The sequence below is a fragment of the Neophocaena asiaeorientalis genome, unplaced genomic scaffold, assembly GCF_003031525.2.
Source record: "Neophocaena asiaeorientalis asiaeorientalis breed wild unplaced genomic scaffold, Neophocaena_asiaeorientalis_V1.1 scaffold59, whole genome shotgun sequence".
NCBI classification, from domain to species: Eukaryota; Metazoa; Chordata; class Mammalia; order Artiodactyla; family Phocoenidae; genus Neophocaena; species Neophocaena asiaeorientalis.
In genome coordinates, this window is record NW_020174268.1 from 4088570 (window position 1) to 4115893 (window position 27324).

Consider the following 27324-nt stretch of genomic DNA (forward strand, 5'->3'; position numbering starts at 1 on the left):
CTTCATCTGAGAAACTGTTATCCAGTGGGCATAATATCCCCATTAAGCTTTTATGAGCTGATAAGCTCATAGAAAACACTCGATGTGCCTGGGAGACAGTAAGTGCTCAATAATGATTAGTGGCCATGGTGACTTATAGTACTGGCAGGGCCCACGTTTGCTGGTAGGAACCGTCGATGAACTAGTGCCGTATGTGTGGTGCATATATATGTATGAACGCTTAGGTGGGGCACTTACTGCCCACTGACTCAGTGTGAAGACCAGAGACTTCTCATGACAGACACTGAATGATTTTGCATCCATCATTTTTGTGTCCACTTTAGCATGGGACTAATGTGCGGTTTGAACTTCAGGAGGAAAAAAAAGATTTTCTAAGATTTGGATTTCAAATTGTTTGTGAAGCAATTACTAATGAAAAGATAAAAACCTATGTTGATTTCAAGTTTAAAGCATAATTCAAGAGGCTGAAAGTGGGTAGACTTCTGAATGTATTCCATGCACACTAGCTCTTTTCAGAACCTTGGATAAAAAGCTCTTGCTTTACAAAAATGTGAGCAACAATTATTTGTTACGCATGAATTGTAGATGAAGTAAATTGACCAAAATGAGAGGAAAAAGAGAAGTCTCAAGAAAATGAGCATTTTGTTTACATTTAAATCTTCCAGAAAACATATATTTGAAAATAATATACCAGTTAAATATATTTTCTTAAATAATTGAGATAAACTGCATATCTATTATAGTTTCTAATAAGTGATAATGTGAAGCAGTTTCTGTTTCATTATCAACAATCTTATTACTTTTTGGTTCAGCAAGAAGCTTCCAGCTAGATCTATAAAAAGGATACAGAAATCATCTGAAACTATTTCTAGACTTAAAATTCATGTTCCTACAATGGAATATACTATACTCAGTCACCATCACAAAAATGCCTTTCTTATCAGTGCTGCCCCAGCTAAGTGTGAACTTTAAAAATTGGAAATCAGGCACTTTGTAGACAGTCCACACTTTGTTTCGTATTCTTGCGCTAAGAAAAAAAATTGCCCAAGTAAGTGTTTCTGGGAGGAGTCAGATTTCTCATTTGCCTTGGCAGTTCAGCCTACAGTATTTTTGTTGTTTTAGGAATTGATCGTGACCCTAAGTATAACTGAAAGGACACTCATTTCTAAAAGCATGGATCATGATTGGTTCCTAAAAGGTGAGTGATAATGTAGCAATTAAATGCTGTCATCATATTACACACACTTGGTCAGGGTGTCAGTATAAAACTATCGTTATCATTGAACTGTAACACACGGGACAGAATGCTATAGTGGAAATAACACTGGATTTTGGTTCAAAAAGTCTGAATTCCAGAACTTATCATGGCTCTCAGGCCATGGAACCAAGCCTTTGGGTTTCAAGAAGTTGTGATTGGAAAGAGAAGGACATCGGCTTTATGGTAGCAGCTGCTGGAGATCCTTTGCTAGCTCATTTTCTTTCGTCAGTTTTCACTTTTTTCCAGGGTAATGTCATATATGACCACTCCTTATTTATATGCTGATGTCTTCCAAACCTACATTTTAGCCAAGACCTTTCTTATGGGCTCCAGACCCAAAATCCAATGGTCAGCAGACCACGCTGTTGCTCCATAGATACATTAGATCAATGTATCAAAAACTAAACTCACCATGACTCTCCTCTCCCACCATTACCCACAAACCTAGTTCTTTTTTTGAGCAAGTAGCATACTTCCGGGCATTTACCCAAGCCAGAAACCCCAAGATGCCCTCAGCTCTTTCTTTCTCTTCACTTTCTATATTTAACAGAGCACTAAGCACTGCCAATTCTGCCTCGTAAATGTCTCCCTTATCCGTTCCCTCCTGTTGATGGTGGTGGTGATGGTGAGGATGACGACGGTGCTGATGACCATTCTCCCCTATCAAATGTCTTTGCCTTACTTCCGGCCCTTCTCATTTCTCACCTGGATTTTTGTCGCCACTCTTTTTAACCATGCATCCCTGCTGAACATCAACCCCACGTGCCCCAGCCATAATGCCAGTGACAGTTCCTCAGCGAGCTACCCCGTCCCTCCATTCTTCAAGTGGGCTGCGCCTGTTGGTCTGGAGTGAATGACCCGCCCTGCCTCTGGTGGTCTCCCAGACACTTGTCCAGAGACTCAGCTTACAGGTCAATGCCTCCTTGAAGCCTTTCTCAGCCTTTCAGACAGAATTGATATTTAACCATGCTGATAAATATAGATCTAATTCATCGTACGTTTTCTTTGATTTCTCTTCCTCCCCTGTTAGACCCTGAGTTACTTGTGGTTATGAATTGAGTGTTCAATTCATGTTGCTCTATACGACATCTGGAATGTTGTGCCCAGCTTGTAGAGACCTCCAGAAAATGACTGAGTGAGTGTAGATGGTTTTACTTGTGGTGGGAAGGGATAGGGAAGATGCCACACAGCCTTGGGAGTCCCCCCCCCCGCCCCCCACCCCACCTGGCCAGCATCTGTGACTTACCGCTGAGTAGGCTCACCTGTGGTGGCTTTGCTTGGCTCTCTCCAATTAGATCCGTACTCTGGGACCAGAGCTGCAAACTATAAGCCAATACTTTTTTTTTCATCTCTATGTTGAGCTTTTTGATAGGCAAAGGTACTGAGGTTGGTTGGACATGACCAAATGAACACAGTGAAATATGCACCTTCTCTCGGGCATTTGTATGCACTGTGGCTGTCCCAGCCGTCTCACTTTCAGTTCACGACCACCGGCACTCACTCTATGTTTCTCTAGTGCTGTCACTTTCCTGCTCTCTTATTGACGACTTCAGACTTTGTCTCTCCTAAAACCGTTGACATCTTCTCCTCCCTCCCTCCCTCTCAGCTATTTGGGCTTGCAGGCAATCAGAAGGGAACTTCGCTGTGTGCCCACCACCCTATCCGCTCAGTTATCTGCATCTGTGCCCAGATCTGCTCGCTGCCTTACCTCCGTTGCTGGAGAGGAATTGTCCACGTCCCTATGGAAGGCTGCCACCTCCACCTTCTTAAGATCATCACACTGGTTCCCTCTGCTGGAGCCCCACAAGGTTCCCCGGTGTCCCTGCCGTGTGGCCCCTCCTCCCACCTTAGGGCTCTTCCATTTGCTGTTCATCCTGGGGAGAGGCTTATCTCCCCAGATATTCCCATGACTTCTTCTCTTCCTTCCTTCAACTCTTCACTCATTTTCACTGTATTGGTGAATTCTCCCTGGTCATCCTGTTCAAATTTGCAGTCCCCTGCTCCAGACTTCCTATTTCTTTATTCTACTTTATTTTTCTCTATTAGTTTTGTTTAGGTCACACCCCACTAGAATGTAAGCTCTGGAGGGCAGGGATTTTGCCAGTGATCACTGCTTTTTGCCCACTGCTCAGAACTATTCCTCGTACCCAGTGGGTGCACAAAAAGTATTTGTTGAGTGACTCTGTTGCGAAGAAGCTTTCCCAAATAGAAAAGCATAGTGAATTGTCCTTTTCCCTCTCTTAAAACTATAGGCTTCATTTGAAATTTCAAGTTTCAGTTTTATCCAAAAGATAACAAAGTTGAATTTAAAATTCCCCCAAATAATGTGTCTATTTTCAAAGAAGGACAGACAAATGAAACAATAATTTAAGGCTGCTCTGAGCATTTTTATACACATAAAATGTCATTAGTGGTAAAAATAATATTTTTATTAGGTATTAGAAGATTACTATGGATTTTCAAATAGACTGATGTATAAGACTGGCTTTCTTATGGAATATTACATTTAAATATTACAGTAACTTTAGATTTCTTGAATCATATCTGCTTAAAAATATCACTAGCAATGTCTTTAAGGTTTTTTTTTTTAAATTAAGTTTGTGATAATGATTTCTCCTTTGACATTATCAGCAATATGTGGAAACTGGCTCAGAACTTGTGGGTAGCTTTTAAAATTTCGTCTCATTTGAGATTAATCAACCACTGATGTAATTGACACCATATGCTATAAATTTTGAATTCTGTATGATTCCTATTTCAAAGTGATGGCTGTTACCCTCACTCTCCTTGATGTTTAACACAAGTATTTGGGGAACTTGAATCATGGATTATCTGGCTAGTAGAACTGTGATTTAGTTCAGAGTTAATAAAAGGAAAGATTCATTTCTTTATCTTAGAACTCTTTGAAAATGTACTAACATGTTTCCATGCCAGTTAGAAAGTCTCTTGGAGGGTCAATAATTTTATCTTTGATAGTTAAAGATCTTACATGGTCTCATGCCTGAGATGATTTACAGCATTGCAAAAAACGATAATATTTGATTTGCCTCTAGAAACCTCCTTTTAATGACAGACCAAATCAATAATAGAAAATATAAAAGCATTCCATCCTCTTTACCTTGGGGAGGTAATATTAACTTTCCTAATGTTTTTATTTGCTATTTTTAAAATATATAATAAAAGAATCTAATTAATTGATGCTTATAGTTTTCTGACGTTCTGTAGACTCTTTCACAGTATATTTGATTTCAAAAGCTAACAAAGGTAAAAATCCTGGAAAAAAATTATGGTAAGGTCGTTTTTATTATAAAGGGCTTTCTTTCAGCAAATAACATTTGTTTTATGGTTGAGAGTGGTTTTTTTTTTAATGAATTTATTTATTTTTGGCTGTCTTGGGTCTTCGTTACTGCGCATGGGCTTTCTCTAGTTGCGGCGAGCCGGGGCTACTCTTCGTTGCAGTGTGTGGGCTTCTCGTTGCAGTGGCTTCTCTTGTTGCGGAGCACCGGGCTCTAGGCGCGCAAGCTTCAGTAGTTGTGGTGCATGGGCTTAGTGGCTCCGCGGCATGTGGGATCTTCCCGGACCAGCACTTGAACCTGTGATCCCTGCATTGGCAGGCAGATTCTTAACCACTGCGCCACCAGGGAACCCCTGGTTGAGGTGAATATTTATGTAATCAACTCACAACTGTGCCTTGTTTCATTCTGGGTAGTAAACCTGGAATGATAGTAAACTCCAGGCAGACTGAGGCCATGGAGTTCAAGGTTGGCCACTCTGTCTTCTGCTCTGTTCACAGAAAGTCCACTCTCTTCCTTTAACTCCAATACACTCATGTGAGTTTGAGCCCTTAGAGCCCTTGAGACTCACTTTCTTTGCATTCCCCATTTACTCATTGTGCGGCCCTTGCCAGATCCCTTAATCACTAGTAACTAGTTTTCCTCTAGTTACAATGTGACAGAGACTATCCATGAACTGGCTGGTGAGTGATTGTCACCAGCTGCTCAACTTTAGTCCAGCAGCAAGGTAGTTGTTTCATTTTAAATACTTTATCATGTGCTTTACTGAAGTGCTCTTTGAGCTCTAGAACCTCACAGGGAAAGCTCCAGAGATTGTGTTCTCCCTCTTGCACCCCAGAGAACCCAAGGGTTCCTGCCCCGCTCACAGCACCTGAGCAGTTGCCCTTAGTCCGACCTGCCAGGGGGCTGGCCCGCACACTCCCTTTTCCCCGCCTAGGGTCTCAGCGGAGCCCCATGCTGTGTCTCCTTTGGGCTCCTCTGCACCCTCAGGGACCCCCCGTTCCTGCGGTTATCTGTGACTGTGCCTCTTCTCACATGTCTCTCTAGAATTTGACCATTGGGCTCTGTGTCTCTCTTCCTTTCTGCCCTGTGAGATTGTTAAAGCCGAAGCCATGCCCTAATTTATTTCTTTTCTCAACTGTCATTTGTTGAGTTCCAGGCGCTGCTATTCACTCTTCTTCCCAACATTTATGAGGTGCAATTGTATCAAGCACGTAACAATGGTTGGCAGTGTGATGAGTGTATACGTGTATATGGATCAGTGGGTGGAGGTAGAGAACACTGTTAGGTAAGGTAAGTGCTGATTTAGTGGTACTTGGTCATAGAGCTGTCTAATAACGTTGATGGTGTAGATAGATGTGCCATCTGTCCCTGTGTAATTCCCCAAAGTTGTCCCCTTCACTCAGGCTTCCAGCCTGGCATGGTAAGTAATTTCTGTTATTCTGGGAAATTGTAAGTTCAAGGATAATGTTTGTATTTTGTGACCATTTTAAAAAGCATTCTTTGTTTTCAATTGTGATAAAATAACATGTAGCATAAAATTTACCATCTTAACCGTGTTTAAGTGCCCAGTTCAGTGGCATTAAGTACATTCACGTTGTTGTGTACTGTCACCGTCGTCCATCCACAGAACTCTTTTCACCTTGCAAAACTGAAACTCTGTACCTACTAAATAATAACTTAACATCCTGCCTTCCCCCGGCTTCTGGCAACCATCATTCTACTTTCTGTCTCTATGAGTTTGACGACTTTAGGAACCTCGTGTAAGTGGAATCGTACAGCATCTGCCTTTTTGTGACTGGCGTATTTCACTTAGCATAATGTCCTCAAGGACATGTGGTAGCATATGGCAAACTTTCCTCCCATTTTAAAGCTGAATACTAATTCATTGTATGTATAGACAACATTTTGCTTAGCCATTCATCCTTCGATGGAGATTTGGGTTATTTCTACCTTTTGACTATTGCAAATAATGCTACTTAAAGCAACCATGTTCTATGAGAAAATTAGTATTTTCCTTTCAAATTAGTATTTCTCATTTTAAAGATTATTACTGTTGATGGGCTGTTTTTATTATGTCTCAGAGTAAAAGTTCTGTTTAAGCAAATGGGAAATGATTCATTAGCTAAACAGAATCACTAGGGAATGGGTCATTTCAGAGAAACTGTAACCACCTAAAATGTTTTTGTTTTGAGTGATTTTACACAAAAACATTAAAAAAAGACACTGCCCTGTTCTCTTGAACAGAACATTTGAAAGATAGTTTAGGGCTTCCCTGGTGGCACAGTGGTTAAGAATCTGCCTGCCAATGCAGGGGACACAGGTTCGAGCCCTGGTCCCTGAAGATCCCACATGCCGCGGAGCAACTAAGCCTGTGCGCCACAACTACGGAGCCTGTGTGCCTAGAGCCTGTGCTCCGCAACAAGAGAAGCCACCGCAATGAGAAGCCCGCGCACCACAACAAAGAGTAGCCCCAGCTCGCCACAACTAGAGAAAACCCGTGAGCAGCAACAAAGACCCAACACAGCCAAAAATAAATAAATAAAATTTAAAAAAAGACCGTTTAATCGCCAAATATGTTAACTATTGCTAGGTTATTCAGCATTGTGATTATTATTTTGGTGCTACTAGTACATTGTGCTATAATATTTAGAAGGGCTCTGACCATTACATTTAAAATACTTAAATTTTAATATGTCTGTATATTTCACTCTTTGTTACTATTTTTTTTTTAGAAGCACACTTTCTTATGGCTACCTCCCTTTAAAAAATCTATTTGTTGCTTCTGAAATGCAGTGGGACTGAAACAGTCAATAATAGCTTTTGTTAGAATTGTGTTTAAGAGTAAAAGCTTCTGAGTGAGGCTTTCAGAGATTCTTTAAGTAAAATGATTATACTTTGGAACAGGAATTTCCCGCCACCCGCCAATTCCATCTGCGGTGGTCTTTTAAAATATTATTTCCTCATTTTGTTTGGCAACACTTTGGATAGGAGAAGTACAGTAAAGAAACCAGTTTTTGCTATCAACATTTCAGTGATGCAGTTGTTCAGGAAAAGGCCACCTATAGGTAATTACCTCTTTAGTACTTTGTGGACTTAATGGGTATCAGCTGCTAATAAAATCACCAGGCCAAGAGGCTGTCATTATATCCTTTTTGGCATTTCCCAAGACTAATTTCTATATCTTATTTCCTCCTTCACCTTGGGAAAGGGAGCCTTCAAACCAACTTATAGGTTTTTCACTCATAATACTCAATTGGTTTTTTCTATTCTTTCATCTCTGATTTATTTTTATCACGAGGCATTTGTACATATGGTGTGCTTCATATGCTTGTCAGCTAGATTTGAAACTCCTTCCCAGCCCAGGCCTTTTTTCTTGCTAGAAATACTGCATTTGGAACCCAGCATTAGCTAACATAATGATAGAGACTATTCTTAGAGTCCTTCCCTCTGTGCCAGGTGCTGCTCTAAGGACTTTATATGTATCATCTCATTTAATCCTTCCAATAATTCAGCGGAGCCAGTACTATTATTATCCTCATATTATAGGCAAAGAAACTGCGACATAGAGAAATTAAGTAATTATTTCCAAGTCTACACGCTAAGTGGTGGGATCAGGATTTGAACTCCAGCTGTCTGACCTAAGAATCTGCTTTCCTGCCACATTTACTCAGTGAATATTTATTAAGCTCTTACTGTCTACCGGTGAACAATGTGAAGATCCCAGCCTTCATGGAACTGTCATTCTAGTAGAGGAAGAGAGAAAATGAACAACCAAAATACATGAGTAAATTGTATGCTATTTTAGAAGGTTATCCAAGTGCTAAGACAAAAAAGAAAATGTAGAACAGAGGGAGGGGGGTTAAGATGGACATGCTGACATTTTAAGTAGGTCATCAGGGAAGACTTCATGGTTCATACGGAGGAATTGTTTAACAAATCTCTAGTGTTTGACAAGGTTTTTTTTATTGATCTCTTAGAGATGTAGCATGAAATCTTGGTTGACTCACTCGAAACTTTTATGAATCCTCTTACTAGTTCTGCCTGTTTAACACTGGAAGTGTCTGGTGGTTTTATCTCCAGAGTCAAGGATGAGTCAGCCCATGGGCTCTGCTTCACTGCCTGGAGTAGGCTCCCTTACTCCAGAGCATTTCCAAATGTGCAGTTGTCCCGGGAGTGCCCCATGGGGGCTGAATCACGGGGCTGGGCGGGGTGTCTGTGCTGAAAGAGGAGGGGCAGTCGGACACCCAGGACATTGTGGAGCACTCCCCTGTGAATAAAGGATATAGCTGAGATTCTTCTGGAGAGACGCCTGCCTACCTAGAAGAAAAGGGATATGGATTGTCCAGACAGGGCAAGTGGCCCCAGACCATCCTTCCACCCAAGCATTATCTCTGAACAGTGGACCCAGGAGGGACCAAGCAAGAGGGTGCAGATGGCCTGGCACAGAGTGTCCCTTCAGTACAAGGAAGACATTGGGTCCCATATGCTTGTCTGTGGGTCAGGGGGTTAGATTTATATGTGAAGGACACATATTTCACCCAGTTATTGAGACATCATGATAGGTGCCAATAGGCTAAAATTAAACTTCCATGATAACATGTTTATCCTTCAACTCAAAACATGTCTCGTTTGGTCCTTTCGGAACTGGGCGTGATTCGACCGCCAGTGATCAGGCCTTTTCTTCTGACCAGAGAGCAAGACATTGCAAATGAGGTTGCCAGCTGTGCTGGTCCATTAGGCTTCTGCTGGCGGCTGTGACGGCTGATAGCTCAGCATGTCGTCGGTGCAGAGTGGGAGGCCCCGTCCGGTCCCTCCTGAGGCACCACTTCCCTTTTTTATACACAAACAACACGGTGCCTCTGAGGGTGCTGACTGCATACCAGATTCCACCGACTGTTTTTCTACCCTCCTCTGCTCATTTTTATTCCTTTGGCTACTTTATTTTAGGGCTTTGCAAAAAGCTTGTTTTGGCCGGGTCAAGACTTATTGTTTTATTTCTGGCTGCTCTGCTCTCATGTGAACGTTTCAATTAAGAAGCAGACACGAGGAGGACGTGGTTCTGGAGTTCCGGTTTGCTGCCCAGCTGTTTGCCCAGAGCTGCGGTGGACCCCGCTCCCCAGGGCCAGGCTAGACCGCCGGGCAGGTTTCCAGCAAGGAAGGACGGAGTCCAGCTTGGGGGTAGGCAACCGGGCACCATGACACGTGCTCTTCTTCCTGGAGAAAATATTAGGACCTGGTCAAAGATCACCTACTTTTAGTCCAGAGCTTTGGGATCATTTAATGCCTCCTGATCAGGCACCAGAAACGGATCTGTTATTATTATTGTTTTTTAAATTAGAGATACGCACAAGAACAACTGACCTTCCCTAATCGCAGTCCTATAAGGCCGACCCGGCAGTGGCTCAGAACCACCTACTGGTTTAGTTCTTGCCTCTGCCACTTACTAGCTCTGTCACCTCAGGCGAGTTACCTAACCTCTCTAGGCCTTGGTGTCCACACATACCAGGGAGTTATAACAGCACCTGCCTCCCTAGGTTATGGTGAAGATTCAGTGAGGAAAAAACCAAATTTTCTCTGATCGTAGCCAACCGATGATATGAAAACTCCGTTGCAGATCGGATTTTTGTTGCTCTGATTGTATCCAAAAAACAGTTGAGTTGGAATTTAGAGTAAGAATCTCGCTGAGCAGTGGTTAACTCTGGATTGGCACAGGCTTTCTTTCCCAAGCCTGTTGTCTAAACCGGACCCTTCCTGGGCCTGATGGCCTGCTCCTAGGAGAGCGCCACCTGTTGGTGGGTTTTGCTTTAGGTAGGAAGCTGAGAGGGTGCATCACCGGTGTTTCCCCTGGGATAGTGGGAATCAACTGGATATACAGGGATGCCCAAGTCACACCCTAGTACTTCTGGCCATGGACCCCAGACTTCAGGATTTTTAAAAGTGATTCCAATATACCAACGAGATTGAGAAATGCTAGGCGAATACTTTATTTAGGGAAATAGCTCATAAGTGGGTTCATTTATACCTCCATGTATTTATAACAAAATTAGAGAAATAAACAACAAAAAGAAACACAAATTCCTCATCACTGTTCATCTCTAGTTTAAAAGCTTACTTATCTTTCTATCACTCGGAAAGTACTGGGCTTCTCACAGCTCCTGACCCGTTTGCCCAGGCTGGTTTGGGTTGTATTTCAAAATAAAGATACAGATTGCCTCCTTAACACTTGCCTGTTATCTTTGAGCTCTTATTCTTTCTGTCTTTCCTGGGTTGGAGAACCTTCATTGCTCCCATCTTGGTCTGTCTGTAGTCATGACTGGGACAGCCAGGCTTCTGCTTGCTACTTGAGCACTCTCTGTCTCTGTCATGGATCTGCCCTTTCAAAGTCCCAGTTAGGGACACTCACATCTGTGTGGGCACCATGAACCGACCGTCTGCTCACGTCTTTAATTACAACTAAGTCCTGGATCTCTTCCTCCTCCTGTGTGTGTGTGTGTGTGTGTGTGTGTGTGTGTGTGTGTGTGTGTGTGTGTGTGTACGTGTGTGTGTTTTAAAAGAGGGACCAGACCCCATTTTAGTTCTCTGCTTTCAGCTGATAGGAAGAATTTTGAACAAGCTGGTATGTCATTTGTTCCATTGTTTATAATCGGATTATCCACTCTGGATTATCAAAGTCAAAACGTCTTAATCCAGACTGACTTCCCCAGCCTTTCTGGGCATCTTTCCCATTGCGGGTTAGTGGATGCCCAAGGATCCAAGATGATTTCTGCATGAGCCTAAGTAAATTATAGGAAAGCAGACCTGCTCGTTTTTTCGCACCCTCTTTTTCTCTTCCAATAAGAAAGTTAGTTGAGAATTAAATGATATTCAGACCCAAGCAGGAAAAGTAAGTCACGTATTTGAAAACTCATTCTAAACTCTTCAGTGAAACAGAGTGCTTATGTAAGATTAGGATAATTGGCAGTTGAAGCCAGAGTTTCTACTTACCAGGTTTCCTATAGCCACCTCCAGAATTTAGCCCATCAGGTGACATATTGTTTTCATTACTTTCTCTTTTGAACTTAATGTTTATAACTTTCTTATCCTCTGAGTCTTTACACAGAACATGTTGACTCTGTTTTTATTGCATTTTGGGCAAATAAAAATGCAGTGAAGATTTAATCACTGTATCTTCCTAATTATCTAGCTGTGGGACACATCATGACCTCACGTGGTCTCACTTGGGGAACTCAGTCAGGCCTTGCAGTTAGACATACTTAGGTGTGAGTATGATTACTTATTTCTGTGGCTTTGGACAAGTCACATAAGCTTTCTGAGCCAGTTTCCTCATCTTTAGGTTGGTGGTGACACTGCTCCTTGCATTGGTTTAAATGAGGTACTAGATGCAAAGCTCCAGGCATAATGCCTGGCTTGATGGAAGTGCTCAAGGGATGATAACATTTACCCGTCTGGATTTTAGCTCTTTGTTTGTACTTTTTTTTTAAGCACAATTAGAACCTTTGACCTTATGGTTCAATTCAGGGTTTGTGCCTTTCATCTTTCAAATGATAAACTTTTTACAAGTAGCCCTCTGTGCTTTTCATTTCTGCAGAAATCATGTACTTAGTAAATGTTGATGAAAATGTCAATAATCTGGGTAGTGATGCTAAACAAACAGGAAAGGAAAACTTTTGTTTCTGTTTTTCAGCTTTGTTTTAATTTAATCTAGGCAACTGTTTCTATTGATATACAGGCATTGAAAGAATCTAAGCTACATGTAGGTTTTGTGATTTCTTCCCTTTTAGTTTAGAAACCGGTACACAAACCCAGGATGATAGGGGTGCGTTGCATAGGTAAATTCTCACTGACTCAGTGGACACGGAGGTCTGTTCATTTGGCTAGCATTGTAGGTTCGGACGTGACAGGTGCCCACCATTAACACCTTATAACTTTATTTATAGTGGATAATATAATACTCTCAAAAAAAGAATTCCTGGAAAAATACAAAATAGCTCAATTAAAGGATTAGGGCGATACTGTTGGCCAGACCCTGGACAGCTGATAGTTTTGCATGTGATTTTCCTATTGAAATTCTCAGAGACCTTAAAAGAAGTTTACTGCAGTGTGAATCATAGAAGAAGGGGAAGGGAAAACAAGGATGAAAGTGGAGAGATGATCATATACTATTTCATCTTTCACTCTTTTTATATGATGAATTGTTGAAATAATTTTTTTAAATCCTTATATTCCTAGAATACGTCCCACTTCATCATAGTATGTTAATCTTTTTATGTAAGTGCTTAATTCTGTTTGCTCATTTTTAATTTAGGATTCATGTCAGTATTTGGAAAGGAGACTCATATGTAGTTTCCCTTTTGTGTGCTTTCTTTGTTGGGTGATGGTATCAATATTATACCTTGCTGTTTAAATAAGAATTTGGAAACTTCCCTTCCTTTCGTATGGTTTGAAACGGTTTAAATATTAATCAGAATTATCCCTCAAAACGTTCCTGGAATTCCCCCTCTGAAGCAATCTAGACCTGTTTTTGTCGATTTATGTGTTTATCTATTGGAAGGTCAGTCAGCGAGGTAGCCTTTTGACTTACATTTCATTATAATGTTGACCTATTTAAGTCCCTCACCCACATAGTGTGATTCCTTAAGTGTATCTGAAATATTATTTACGGAACATCTTCAATTCGTACTGATTAAGCCCCTGCTAAATAAGGGTGAGGTGCTCTGTTGTTGTTGAGTTCCTGTTTTCAAGAGTTGGTGGCTCTTTCTTATCTTCAGCATTTCATGGCATTTCACAATCATGTTTACCATTCCCAGATTTGGATGTTAAGGACGATTCCATATTTTTATTGTTGAGGTGGTGATCCTGTAAACTGTACAGTATGTTTACATTACTCTGTAGACCGTTATTACGGTCCTTGGTACACTTGGCAAGGGAGCCAGTTTTACCGAAGGTCATGTGGCATATAGTATCCATCCTTCATAGACACAACTGATTTATCTCTTCCTTGTACATTGTACGTGCTCAGTAATTCTAGGGAATGAAATACTTTAGTATCTACTATGTGTTTGTTTGGGAAAGGTATAAAAGACATGTTCTGAGAGCTAATATGTTATGAATGCAAAATTGAATTAAATAAATGAAATATTAAGGTAACGATGTGTATTCAGATATATTAAAGGATTCAGTTTTACACATTTGTCCAGGGGAAAAATAATTTTCAGATGGAGCGAAAAGTAAATGTTGATTCGGTTGCCCTTATACCTGGCCTGAATTTACAAATTAATATAAAGAGCTAGGACTTCCCTGGTGGCGGAGTGGTAAAGAATCCGCCTGCCAATGCAGGGAACACAGGTTCGAGCCCTGGTCCGGGAAGATCCCACATGCCGCGGAGCAGCTAAACCCGTGCACTACAACTACTGAGCCTGAGCTCTAGAGCCGGCGAGCCACAACTACTGAGCCCACGTGCCACAACTACTGAAGCCCACACGCCTAGAGCCTGTGCTCTGCAACAAGAGAAAACACCGCAATGAGAAGCCTGTGCACTGCAACGAGGAGTAGCCCCCGCTTGCCACAACTAGAGAAAACCCACGCGCAGCAAAAAATAAATAAATTTATTTAAAAAAAAAAGAGCTAAAACTGTTTCAGCAGTATTTTTGCTTTTCTATATGAATTGGGCTATAAAACGCTAGGAAACGGGAATCACAACGCCATAGTAACAGTGGTGCAAAAAATGATAGTGTTGATCTAAATGTAGATGATAATGTTTATTTTAAAATGTGTTAAGGAAAAAGTATTGATAGTTGATAAGATGGTATTAGATTATGTTGAAGAGTTATTAACAAGATATTTTTTCCTTTTCTTATAGATTTATCTAAAAACAGACTGGTTGAAGTTCCAATGGAATTGTGCCATTTTGTATCACTGGAAATTCTGAATCTGTATCATAATTGTATCAGAGTCATTCCGGAGGCCATCATTAATCTGCAGATGTTGACTTACTTAAATTTAAGGTAGGTTGACTATAAGGGTTGTAATCAAATTCGATGAAAAAAAATAACTGCTTGCATTTCCATCTGTTTTTTTTTCTTTTTTTCTCTTTGATCTTTTCTGATCACCCTTTGAAGTAAATCACCTGAAGATTATTGAAGAAATATCTTTCCTAATACATTTGTGGTGCCGTTAATTTCGTTTTTGGCACTAGACTTCTCTGAATGTCAATAGGGCAAGATGTTTTGGTTTCTTAAAATAATTTATACAGCATCATTTATATGTTTTGACTGTTTGGTACTTGGAAACTTGTTGGTGTATTTTCTTCGGGTATTAATGTAGATTTTGGAGGAGGAAGGATGAAGGAAGTGGAAAAGGTTTGGGGGTTGGGACAAATTAGGGCCTTGCAGGTTTGGGGGGATTATTGGTGCCATTCGATTTTGTTACCCAGCGCTGACTGAGCCTGTTCACTTTAGGCCACCGGAGAAAGTTAAGGAGAAGCACTGAACAACTCCAGCAAGATACAGAGTTTGCTGTCTTTAGCCCATTAAATTAGGTCAGTGTTTGCTGAGGATGGGTCAGTGTTCTGTATTGACTCTGATTAAGCACAACACGGTGTACCTATTAATGCACTAAGTAGCCCTGAAGTTAAGAAAACTATTTTAAGGTCTAACTTTTAGACTTTGCTGCTGTGACTGTCAACTTCTCTGGCCAGATTTAGACTCCTTGTTTCCTAAATTCTTGACTCACATCTGGGATGTCAGGAGAGAAGGGGAGCTGTTTTATCAAATCTGTCTCTACTATGAAAACAAAGTTGCAAAGTTCAAGCCTTTGTGCAGCCTTCACTCTTGTCAGTCGCATTACCTTTTTATTTTATTTTTTTAAAGAAGATGGTAGGGGTAGGAGTTTTTAGTAATTTATTTTTATTTTTTGCTGTGCTGGGTCTTCGTTTCTGTGCGAGGGCTTTCTCTAGTTGTGGCGAGCGGGGACCACTCTTCATCGCGGTGCACGGGCCTCTGACTCTCGCGGCCTCTCTTGTTGCGGAGCACAGGCTCCAGACACGCAGGCTCAGTAGTTGTGGCTCACGGGCCTAGTTGCTCCGCAGCATGTGGGATCTTCCCAGACCAGGGCTCGAACCCGTGTCCCCTGCATTAGCAGGCAGATTCTCAACCACTACGCCACCAGGGAAGCCTCAGTTGCGTTATCTTAATGTGCAAAGAGTAGCGCCTAACTAGCAGGGCTTGTGCTGTGTAACAATACGCCAAACTTTAAATGTCAGGATTCCCAGTAAACCAGGTATAGCCTTAATTTATGATATGATGTTTATGAAATGATGTAACTTTCATTTTTCCAGGTTTCTAGTTCATTTGAGTTTTCTTGTGTAAGAGCCATTCATGCTGTTTCTTCTGCAACAGAATGTTGATTACTTTGTTGCCTGATGGAACCAGTAGAGTGGTGTCTACAGACATTGGCTCATTATCTCCCTAAAACATCTGCCTTCTAATCCCAACCCATATAGGGGAAATAACCCAAGAGCTATGTAGTTGGTCTGTTTACTTCACTTACCTACTCCTGATGCTTTCACCTCCAGCAGCCCTGCATGCAGCAAGTAAATAGATTTAACTTTGCATTGTTGTTTTAAATATATATACACTGAGAAACTTTTGGCTATAGATGACATATTTCTTCTGGCATGATGTAAACTATAAAATTCTACAAATACTAGAGAATCTAATCTTAACTTTGTATTTTGCTTTAAAAGCATTAATAAAATTTGTTTTGATAGGGTGATTTTTACGTTGAGTCTAGTTGAGGGTAGAATAACGTTGCCGTCTTCAGATGGTAGAAAGACTATATTGGAATATGAATCTTAGGAGTCTTTAATTCAAGAACAGAGAGAATTTGTTGAAACTGACAGTGGTTGAAGAGGAAGTGTATGGAGTATTGTAAACAAAGTTTTGTGATGAATTTCTAAGTAAAGGAAAGGAAAGAAATAAAGGGATCATTAAGCACCCAACTTTTTTTTTTTTTTTTTTTGCGGTACGCAGGCCTCTCACTGTTGTGGCCTCTCCCGTTGCGGAGCACAGGCTCCGGGCGCGCAGGCTCAGCAGCCATGGCCCACGGGCCCAGCCGCTCCGCAGCATGTGGGATCCTCCCAGACCAGGGCACGAACCCGTATCCCCTGCATCAGCAGGCGGACTCTCAACCACTGCACCACCAGGGAAGCCCGGACATCTCCTACTTTAATATTACCATGTGTTAAGACATATTCTCTAGTGTTGAACTCATTAAAGGAATTGATAACTAAATGGAGAAGATTAAGAAAAAGTATGTCTCTTACTTTTCAGAGATACTGTATCAGGGTATATGAAAAAATGTATGTAAGTCCTCTAATCTCTTTGAAAGTCAGGTACTATATATATGTATATAACTATCATTATTATATTTTAATAAATTCACTAGGTTTTTAAAAAAATATTTACTTGTTTATTTGGTTGTGCCAGGTCTTAGTTGCAGCTCACTGGCTCCTTAGTTGCAGCACATGGGCTCCTTAGTTGTGGCACATGGGCTCCTTAGTTGTGTCATGTGAACTCTTAGTTGCAGCATGCATGTGGGATCTAGTTCCCTGACCAGGGATCAAACCCAGGCCCCCTGCATTGGGAGCGTAGAGTCCTATCCACTGCGCCACCAGTGAAAGTCCCTATACGTATATAATTATTTTTGATGCCTTCTATCAGATTTACTTCATGAATGTAAACGTGTAATATAAAATAGTAACATAGGGCAATCTGAAAAGTGACCAGGAGATGGTCATCTTGTTTATTCAATTATAAGGCCTTTAATTCCTGTTTGATTATTGGGTTTAGTTGAAACATGTCCTCTAGGAATTGGACCCTTGGAATTGAGTTATTTCTCAGTTTGGGAATAATTTAAGGTGGAACGTTATGTTTGCATAAAAGATTTATTTGTAGCTTGTGAAATGGTAGGTGACTTATCTGTTTATCTCCAAATGTATAATAATATCTAGAAAATACCAGTGCCATCTAATTAAATTGTAAGTCTTCTGAGATATGCTGAGTAATAACATCACATGATAGTCGTGTTGTCTATGTGAGTTTTTGCTGTCTTCAAACTCCCACCTCCACTCCCACACCCCACCTCCCCCCACCCCAAGCTGGTAACCGGGAGGAATTTAGAACGTTGTGCTTGTTTGTGATCATGACAGACTTCCCCTTCATAACAACCAGGGTTGAGCGCTGTGGCCTTTTCATGTCTTTTCTACCCCTCATGAAAACTAAGTCAACAAAATAAAAGCTATTTCTTCTTGGGTGTGGTGAAGAGGCATGGTGGAATTCTGTTGACTCTTGGCCTTTGGAGGAGAAACTGCCAATCCATTTAACTGCAAAAGAAACAAGGCACTCAGGTTGCTGCAAAAGGACTGCTTTGTAGGAGAGCTGCTGAGTCCCCTTCAATCTAATTTTTTCTCTGTGATAGTTACAAATGAGATATTATGGCAGCGAAAAAGAACTCGTATTCTATTTTTTAGTAGTCCATTTGATTGAGTGATTGATTATTCTCTAATTGAAGTATAGTTGATGTACAGTATTATATGTTACAGGTGTACGACATAGTGCTTCACAGTTTTTAAAGGCTGTGCTCCATTTATAGTTATAAAATATTGGCTGTTTTCCCTGTGTCGTACAATATGTCCTCGTAGCTTATTTATTTTATACATAATAGTTTGTACCTCTTGATTTCCTACCCCTATATTGCCCCCAACTTCTCTCTTCCTACTGGTAACCTCTAGTTTGTTTTCTAGATCTGTGAGTCTGTTTCTTTTTAATTATATTCACTAGTTTGTTTTATTTTTTAGATTCCACATATAAACAGTATCATACAGATTTTGAAAAGACATTTTCTAGACAGAAGCATCTAATCAAATCAAGCATTTAATCAAATTGTCACTAATTTAGATGTGTTGGGGAAGTCTGTATAAATTTCAGAAAATTAAAGAAATACTGTAAATTACTTTTGAGCACACAGTGTAGACTGGCTCAGATATAGCATGGTGTGAAACAGCTTTAACAAATAGGCAAGTTCAGTAGCCTTTATCAATAAATACCCCGAACACTTCCTTTTCTGTGGTGCTTAGGATTTTTTCTCTTATTTCTATTAGCCAGAGAAAAAGAGTTGCTCGAAAAAGTAGTGCAGAGAAGCTGCTTTTCAAGTTCCACAGATTTCATGTTTCTATACTTAAAATTGAACATGATCTCACTGTGTTTTTAACATTTTTTTTCTTTTTAAATAAATCACAGGTAGGAATTGCTGATTTTGTATGTTCCAAAATAAGAGAGATATCCTGTGAAGGGACTTTGACTGCATGGGAACCAGTCAAACTTGATTACACCCTCCAGGATACACTGCATGTTCCAGCCGAGTAAACAGTCATAAATATTTGATGGTGTTGGTGATAATGATGACAATGGAGGTGATGGTGGTGGTGATGGTGAGTCACTGCCTCACCAGCTTCTTGGCTGACGGGGTCTCTCAGCGACATTATCTTTAAATGTCAGACGGCTGCTTGGTGCCAGCATCCCAATTCCCATCTTAGACTAGAGACGGGTTTATTTAGCACGTGGAAAGAAAACCTTCACTGTGAAACACAGTTAAAAACACTGAAGTGTTTTCTAGTTTTTCCTCTCGTGACAGAAATGTCCTGTTTGTGGAAAACATTAATTTATCGCTGTTTATGTAGCCTGCGTCTGAGGAACTGGGCTTTTAATCTTTGCTTCTTGGTGTTCACAACAAAAGGTTATGTTGATTTAATGTATGTGCTACTGGGTCTCTTCCTGTTAGAAAGTGTCTTAATCCAAGAAATGTGGCCAAGAACAATAAAAGTGATTAAGCAAGGCTTGTTCCTATATGGGAACAAACGCTTTGAACCTGGGTTACACAGGAAAGCCTCACAAAATGTAAAATCTGTTTTAAATTGTTGGAGAGATTGTTGTTGATGACACTCATGCAGAAAATGTACCTTAGAAAACTAGAAGAACCCAGAGCAGAGAGGCTTTTGGCGGGTGTAATGGTGTTGTGAATGCAGCTAAGAATAGGGAGCTTAGCTTAAAAGTTTCATCCAGAGAGGTTCTGGAGTAGAGGCAGCGAGGAAATGCAAGTTCTTTACAGCATTTGATCGTAGTCCTTCCAGAACTCTCGGTGAGTGGTTTTACTTTCCTGGGGTGAAATGCCCAGAGCCAGAAGCTGGTTGATTCATTAGAAGCCCCTTTCTCTCCCAGCCTCCTAGGAGTGGATGGTGAGGCCTTGTCTGTAGAGAAGGGGGCCGTCTCTTGAGCAAAATGTTATCACACCCTACAAGGAATCCTTTTTGGCTTCTTTTTCTGAAGGCTGGCATCCTTTTGGCTGCTAAACAATGTGCAGAAAGAGCCAACTTCCTGATGGCTGTATAACCTGTATCCCCACATTCCTTTGGGGACTCATTTGGAGAATTAATCTTTAAACCTCAGACTATAGCTCTGTATTTGCAGGGCTTGGGAGAAGCATCCTACATGCTAGGATTGCCTTAGAAAGCACAGATTTAATATTTTTTGTTATGAACAAAAAATGAAGTTTCATTGTTCCTAAGAATTTTGATTCCTATCCCTAGGAAATATACCTTCTCCTTGTGACTGACCTTTCTGAAGAAAGTCTCAGCTGTAGGATAGTGTTTTTTTTCTTTCTAGAAACGGAGAAAATGGACGATGTCTTCTTAAACTGGAAAAGGGGAGGAATTTTGCTCAGTTCAAACTTGCATCCCTCTTTGTTTTGTGAAGATCTTATCTCATTCAAAGGGGAAGGGAGAATATTTTAGTGTATATATTTTGGAACTGGCTTCTGGTGACTAGGTTGTGCTTTGTGAATTGACAGTCGACAGGAAGACACCGAAACACAATGAACCGTGTTGGAATTTGGAAGTATCGTCTTAAAATTTGAAGGTATTTTTCGTAGAATGCTGGAGTTGGAAGTGGTCACCAGAGTCACCCATTGCAGGAGCGGCAATTTGTGGTTTAAGCCTTGCCTTTTCTAATGTGCTCACTGGGCATCTGTTTTTAAGGTGGAACCTTGAGTAAACAGTCCCTAAAAATTTTAGTACACTTATAAATTACTGTGCCTGTAAAGTTATTGGCGTTGGTAGTTGAAGGGCTTCATTAAATGCGAATGAGTTCGTAATAGGTATTTCTTATCAGATTCCATTCCTTTTAGTATAACCCATGCTTGGCAAGACTTCCAAAAGGGATCTTTCCATTCTGCACATCACCTGATCACAGACTTTTCTTTAGATCAGTGTTTGTATTGAAAAAAAGAACAGAGAGACACAAAAGGGGCATTATAGCTTTGATAGCCAGACTGCTGTCAGGATGCACTGGTTTTGTGTTCAGTTCTGCTTCTGATCTTAATAAAGTTTTTAAGATCTTTGTGCTGCAGATTTGCTTTCGGAAAATAGGGTGAACACTCACTCCTAATTCATTGTATAGATTTTTTGTTTATGGAAATTCTCAAAATTTTTTCTGCAAGCTCCCACCAAGCTCCATGCTCCAAATGAGCAAGCAGATTACATTTATTTTTCTCACCAGACAGACCAAAGTCCTTTGAAACATTGTCACTTCATCAGTCATCAACTTACGTCTACTCCAAGAGCATTACAGTTTACCAAGTCTTACAACAAGTGATGTAGATGAGAAGAGGCAAAGGAAGAAAAGCAGAGCGTAAACATGTGAAAGGAGGTGTGGAAGTTTGAAATAACTTTCACCATTGTCGTCATCGCGATCATCATCATCATCATCACTTCTTAATAGCTAAGTAGGATTTCGTTGTTACACCATCATATTTGAGCCCTTCAGCAGCCCTTTATTTATTTATTTATTTTAAAAATATTTATTTACTTATTTTGTCTGCGCCGAGCCTTCGTTGCGGCACGCGGGATCTTCACTGTGGCACGCGGGATCTTTAGTTGAGGCATGCACGATGCATGTGGGATCTAGTTCCCCGACCACGGATTGAACCCTGGCTCCCTGCGTTGGGAACGCGGAGTCTTACGCACTGGACCACCAGTGAAGTCCCAACAGCCCTTTACTTTAGGTAGGAAATAGGAAAGTGATTTATCCCTAGGATACACTATTTCATAAATAAGAATAATAGGAATTAGTGGAACTTATTTCTATGACATTTATTATTTGCTCAGCACTTTCACCGTTGTCATCTTGCTTAACGCTGTGCTCTGATGCATTCCGTGCTCCTTTGAATCGTTTCAGAATCATAAACATGGTTGTTACAGAATTTTCCAGGAGGCCAACCTAAATATTTAAATAAGGAAATTAAAAATATTCATACTGCTATACTCATACTCGATTCCCTTTTTAAATTTCTAACACCTATACATTTGTGCCTTTGTTTTTTCCTTTATTCATTTTTTCTGAAGTTTGTCTGTTTTTATTGTGTTTCTTTTTAAAAATCAGCTTTTATGTTTAACGACTGTTGATATTTTCCTTTTCATTAATTTCTATTATCTATCCTATTTCCTTTGGTCTATTTTCTTGTAGTTTTATTCTTTTTCTAATTTCTGGAATTTCTAGCTATTTTTCTTTTCTCATAAGAGCATTTAAGGCCATGGATTTCCCGGTACTTAGTGCTTTAGCTGATGCCCAAAAGTTTTGATGTACGGTATTTTAGAAAATCACTCCTAACTCTTTTCTGATTTCCAGTATTTCATTTTTGACCCATGAGTTTCCTATAGAATATATATACATTTCAAAATTTTTATTGGAGTACAGTTGCTTTACAATGTTGTGTTAGTTTCTACTGTACAGCAAAGTGAATCAGCTATACGAATACATATATCGCCTTTTTTTTGGATTTCCTTCCCATTTAGGTCACCACAGAGCACTGAGTAGAGTTCCCTGTGCTATACAGTAGGTTCTCATTAGTTATCTATTTTATACATGGTATCAATAGTGTATATATGTCAATTCCAATCTCACAATTCATCCTACCCCACCCCTTTCCTCCTTGGTATCCATACGTTTGTTCTCTACGGCTGTGTCTCTATTTCTGTAAATAAGATCGTCTGTACCAATTTTTTCAGATTCCACATGTATGCGTTAATATACGATATTTGTTTTTCTCTTTCTGACTCACTTCACTCTGTATGACAGTCTCTAGTTCCATCCCTGTCTCTACAAATGACCCAATTTCATTCCTTTTTATGGCTGAGTAATATTCTATTGTATATATGTACCACATCTCCTTTATCCATTCCTCTGTTGATGGGCATTTAGATTGTTTCCATGTCCTGGCTGTTGTAAATAGGGCTGAAACAAACACTGGGGGGCATGTGTCTTTTTGAATTATGGTTTTCTCTGGGTATATGCCCGGGAGTGGGATTGCTGGGTCACATGGTAGTTCTACTTTTAGTTTTTTAAGGAACCCTCCATACTGTTCTCCATAGTGGCTGTATCAATTTACATTCCCACCAACAGTGCAAGAGGGTTCCCTTTTCTCCACACCTTCTCCAGCATTTATTGGTTGTAGGTTTTGTGATGATGGCTGTTCTGACTGGTGTGAGGTGATACCTCATTGTAGTTCTGATTTACATTTCTCTAATGATTAGTGATGTTGAGCATCTTTCATGTGTTTGTTGACCATCTATATGTCTTCTTTGGATAAATGTCTATTTAGGTCTTCTGCCCATTTTTTGACTGGGTTGTTTGTTTTTTTTGATATTGAGTTGCATGAGTTGTTTGTATATTTTGGAGATAGAATATATTTTTATAGTTATCTTTTAAAATTGATTTTTAATTTAATTGCATTGTGTTTGGAGAATATTTTGTTTGTTATTGATTCTTTAGATTGGTTGATATTTGCTTTATAGTTTATGCATAGTTAAATTTATAAATATTACACATGAGCTTGAAAAGAATGTATGCTAAGTGTTGTGTACAGGGTTCTAGTAAATCCACTAAGTATAACTTACTGTTGCTTTTGCATCTCACTTATTTTAGGGTTTACTCTCCTTCCTTTATAATATGCATCCTTAAGTAGTTCATTCAGTGAGGGTACATAAATACAGTCTTCTTTCTGAAATGTCTTTCCTCATTCTTAGAAGATTCAATTATTTGTACAAAATTTTCATTTGTATTAGTATAAAGTTTTAAGTTGACAGTTCTTTTCTGTTGTATATCAAAGACATTATGCCTTCTGGCCTCTGTTTTGCTATAGAAAAATCCTTGCTTGTCTACATATTTTAAGTTTGTAGAAAATCTTCTATATTTTTCCATTTGATTTCCCATATCTTTGTCTTTGGTGTTCCTGTACTTTATGCTATGATATGTATAAGCATATATTATTTTGATTTATCTGACTGTACACTTTATTTTGCTTCCTGAGTCTGAAGATTCATGTCTTTCATCAATTATAGAAAAAAAATTTTTTTTTTAATATTGTGCCTTCCTCAATTTCTCTATCATTTCTGTCTTCTTTGTATACTCCCTATTAGTTATATGTTAGACCTCTCATTCTTTCACATTTTTTAGTCTCTTTATTCATTCTTATTTCTTTATATTTGGGGTATTTTTCAAGCATGAATATGCCTTTAACATATTGAGAGTGAAAGTACGGTAATACTTTGAAAGCAGGAAAAATTGTAGCACCACGGGATTCCTTAATGGAGAAGACTCTTAGTGATTGAGATGTGTAGCACAGTAACTATACATTTTGACTCATTAGTGAAATCTTATGCACTCTCTTACTCTTATAGTAGTATACTTTGTTGGTTGCCTAAAAACAACTTAATCCTGAATTCCTTTGAGTTGTTTCTTTTATTATAAAACTTGATAAGAACCAGTCTTGTTGCCTTCGACCTTAAGTTGAAGTTTGTGAGAATTTGACTTCTTAATCTTCAATCCTTTCTTTGTTGAACTCTGCTTTTTCTATCTTGTCAGCATCCGCCATACCTTCTTCCCTGGAATTAGGGCTTTAAGGAAGTAGGATTTGACTGCAGTCTGGAGGTATAATGGCCAACCCAGGGCTTCCCTTTGTTCTCTTAGTGTTCTTTGTTGCTTGTTAGTAACAATTACAGTAACTGGACAAATAAAGTTTTTTATAAGAGTTGCTTTTGAGAAAAAGAGACGCAATATTGGTTTTCTGAGTTTCCCAATCCAGATCTAAATGCATCACTTCATTTTCAAAAGTAATAAAACATACACTGTAGTGGCTAGAAAATTGCAGAATATGTTAAAAATGTTATCCTACTTCTGAAAGGAATGCTTGTGCTCTGAGAACTCAGGGAGGGGAAATCTTGATAAAATAATGTAGCCAGGAGTTGCAGCATGTGTAATAGTTCCAAACAACATTTTGTTTTCATGGACGAGAAAGTCAAGAATAAATGCATAGTCTGTAGTGCTTTATCTAGAAAGAGTCAAGCGATTGGGTGCTTAGGGTACAAAAGGAGTGGTTGTGAGGTGAGCAGGTTATTCTGTAAGGCATTTTTTTCATCTCCTGTCATCTTTTGGAATACCTTTATACTCTGGACCAGATGGACTGTCAGAACAGATGGAATGAGATGATCTCTCTGAATGGTGAGATCCAAATAACCAGAAGATTTGGGTCATTTTGAGAGTTGGATCGTGTGGAACTGTATTATCTATTAATCCCAGCTTATCTACCTTATCCTCATGAAATCAGGCAATGTGTTTCTGAAACTCCCATTTGGCAACTGGCAAACCATCACAGAAAGGGATGGGAAAATAATATGAGAAAATTGACCCATTCTACTGAATGATGAGTCCTTCTGTTCATGAATAGAGAGCAACAGAACTGGAGAAAACCTGCCTGCCAAATTCCCTAGGAGAAAAGAAGTTACATATTTCTAACCACAGGGATGCCATTAGATACATTAGGGTGTAAGTAGAACACCATCTCCTAAAAGTATAGTCTATGGAAAAGTGTTATGTTGGATGTTAATAGGTATGCTTGCTTTAAAGAAAAGTCCACGTATTGTGCGATCAGAGCTCTCCTCCCTTTTTTTGTGAGGTCCGCCTATTAGCATTCTCCTAGAGTGTGCTTTTCAGAACACCATTTTGTAAACACTGATTTAGAAGAATGTTTATCACCTAAAGATTTAGGAACTGACCTCACGTCTAAAAAAGGATGAGGTTAAAAAGTATGTGCCTTCGTGATGCCCTGTTCAGAGGCCAAGATATCTGTATGGACTGGATGTGTTGAAAGGCATGATGAAATGTGAGTAGAAAAGAGAAAGGCCCAGGAAGTACTACAGCATCGAGTGTGTTCACACAGCTGCCATCCAGGCTGATTTATTCTTTATTTAGCACCTTTTAAATGTATATAAATCTGAATTTTGTTTATTATTAATGATCAATTAAAATATGCAATTAATTTTGAGAAAAAATAAGTACTGAAAAGTGCAAAGAATATATCAGTCACTCACTTAGTACTCATGTTTAAGGTTTTTTCTTCTCCCCAGCTCCTTAATAAGATTGAACATTTTCTGGAGGGCGTGAGGGGATTTTTTCAGTTTCTGAGAGCTCTGTATTATATAATGAGGAAAAGAATGACCTTGACCAAAAGTCTAAAGCAGCTGGGTCTTTACATTAAATTGTAGGCCCTGAAATTTCATTGTTGAAACACCAGTCGCTATGTCTAAAACTAATCACCTGTTAAAGGGTAGTTCTTTTAAAAAAGGTAAAATCATGACTCTCATACAAATATAAAATGTACATCTGTCAAAGATTGTATTTAACCCATTAATTAATGAAGGAACCAGTAGAATGTTATATCCTGTTTAAAGGAGGATTCAACACACACACATTAGTGGGCTTACTGAAGTAAATTAACAAATAGTTGCAAAGCTGGTCAGTATCCAGTAGTCAGTTATAATTCCTCCACACTCATCATAATTCATCTGTATTTCTGTGGACAAAAATGATTTGCATTACAATCCATTTCTACAAACACAGAGTTGTACAGTAACTCAAGGACAATGAATAGCAGAGATAATCTGGAAGGGTGTGCTAGACAAGACCCCCAGTAATGGTTTTTGTCACAATTTTTCCTGATACACCAAATAATTTAATTTATATCACCACGTGCAAGAACTATATAGCTGTGTGAACTATTTGAACAGGACTATAGGTAGAAGAAAAAAATAAAGAGGTGTTCAGTGGGGATTGTGAAACTCTGCCTTTCAGATCCTGTGTTCTAAAGACTGTGAAAGGCTGTTTGCATGTAGGTGGGCAGGGAGGACTGAGGATATAGTGAGAGTGCCTTGAAGGCAGTGCATTGCTTTCACTTTTGTTTGGCCATTTCAATGGATGATCTTCAGGGAATTTAAGTAAACTGATATGAGTGGTGGCCCCTCTGGTGCATTAGTCCCTGCAAGAGACCACTGTGACCTCAGTACCAGGAGAGAACACCTGGGGACTTCGGCAGAGGCAACCTTTGAGCATCTGACAGCGGTGTCCAAATCTGCAGACACTTGTTTAAAGAGTTGTTTAGGATGAGCCTGGAATCCTTCATTCCACCTTACAGGATAAGACCCATAAAGGAAGTCTCACTTTCTTTATTCTTTAAGAGTCACTCATTTTTTATCTTAAATTTGAGAAACCCAGTAGGAAATATTTGCTGCTCCAGCACTTTTAAAATATAAGATCCACGTTCAAGTAGGAGGTAGGGTACATCCCAGCTCAGAGGGATGTTGCCTATCTTGGTAGGAGTTAATAA

The 27324-nt window shown here is 39.7% G+C and overlaps 1 protein-coding gene across 3 annotated transcripts in view; it reads left to right on the forward strand.

Moving 5' to 3' along the window:
* LRCH1 (leucine rich repeats and calponin homology domain containing 1) overlaps positions 1–27324 on the forward strand; it is a 187279-nt gene that overhangs the window by 75170 nt on the left and 84785 nt on the right. For 2 of the 3 annotated variants that reach the window (XM_024755377.1, XM_024755375.1), the window contains exon 2: positions 14414–14558. In XM_024755377.1, coding sequence (XP_024611145.1) covers positions 14414–14558 — 145 coding nt within the window. Of the gene's footprint in view, positions 1–9447; positions 9733–14413; positions 14559–27324 lie in introns of those variants that run through there. The other variant, XM_024755376.1, reaches the window with a different exon arrangement.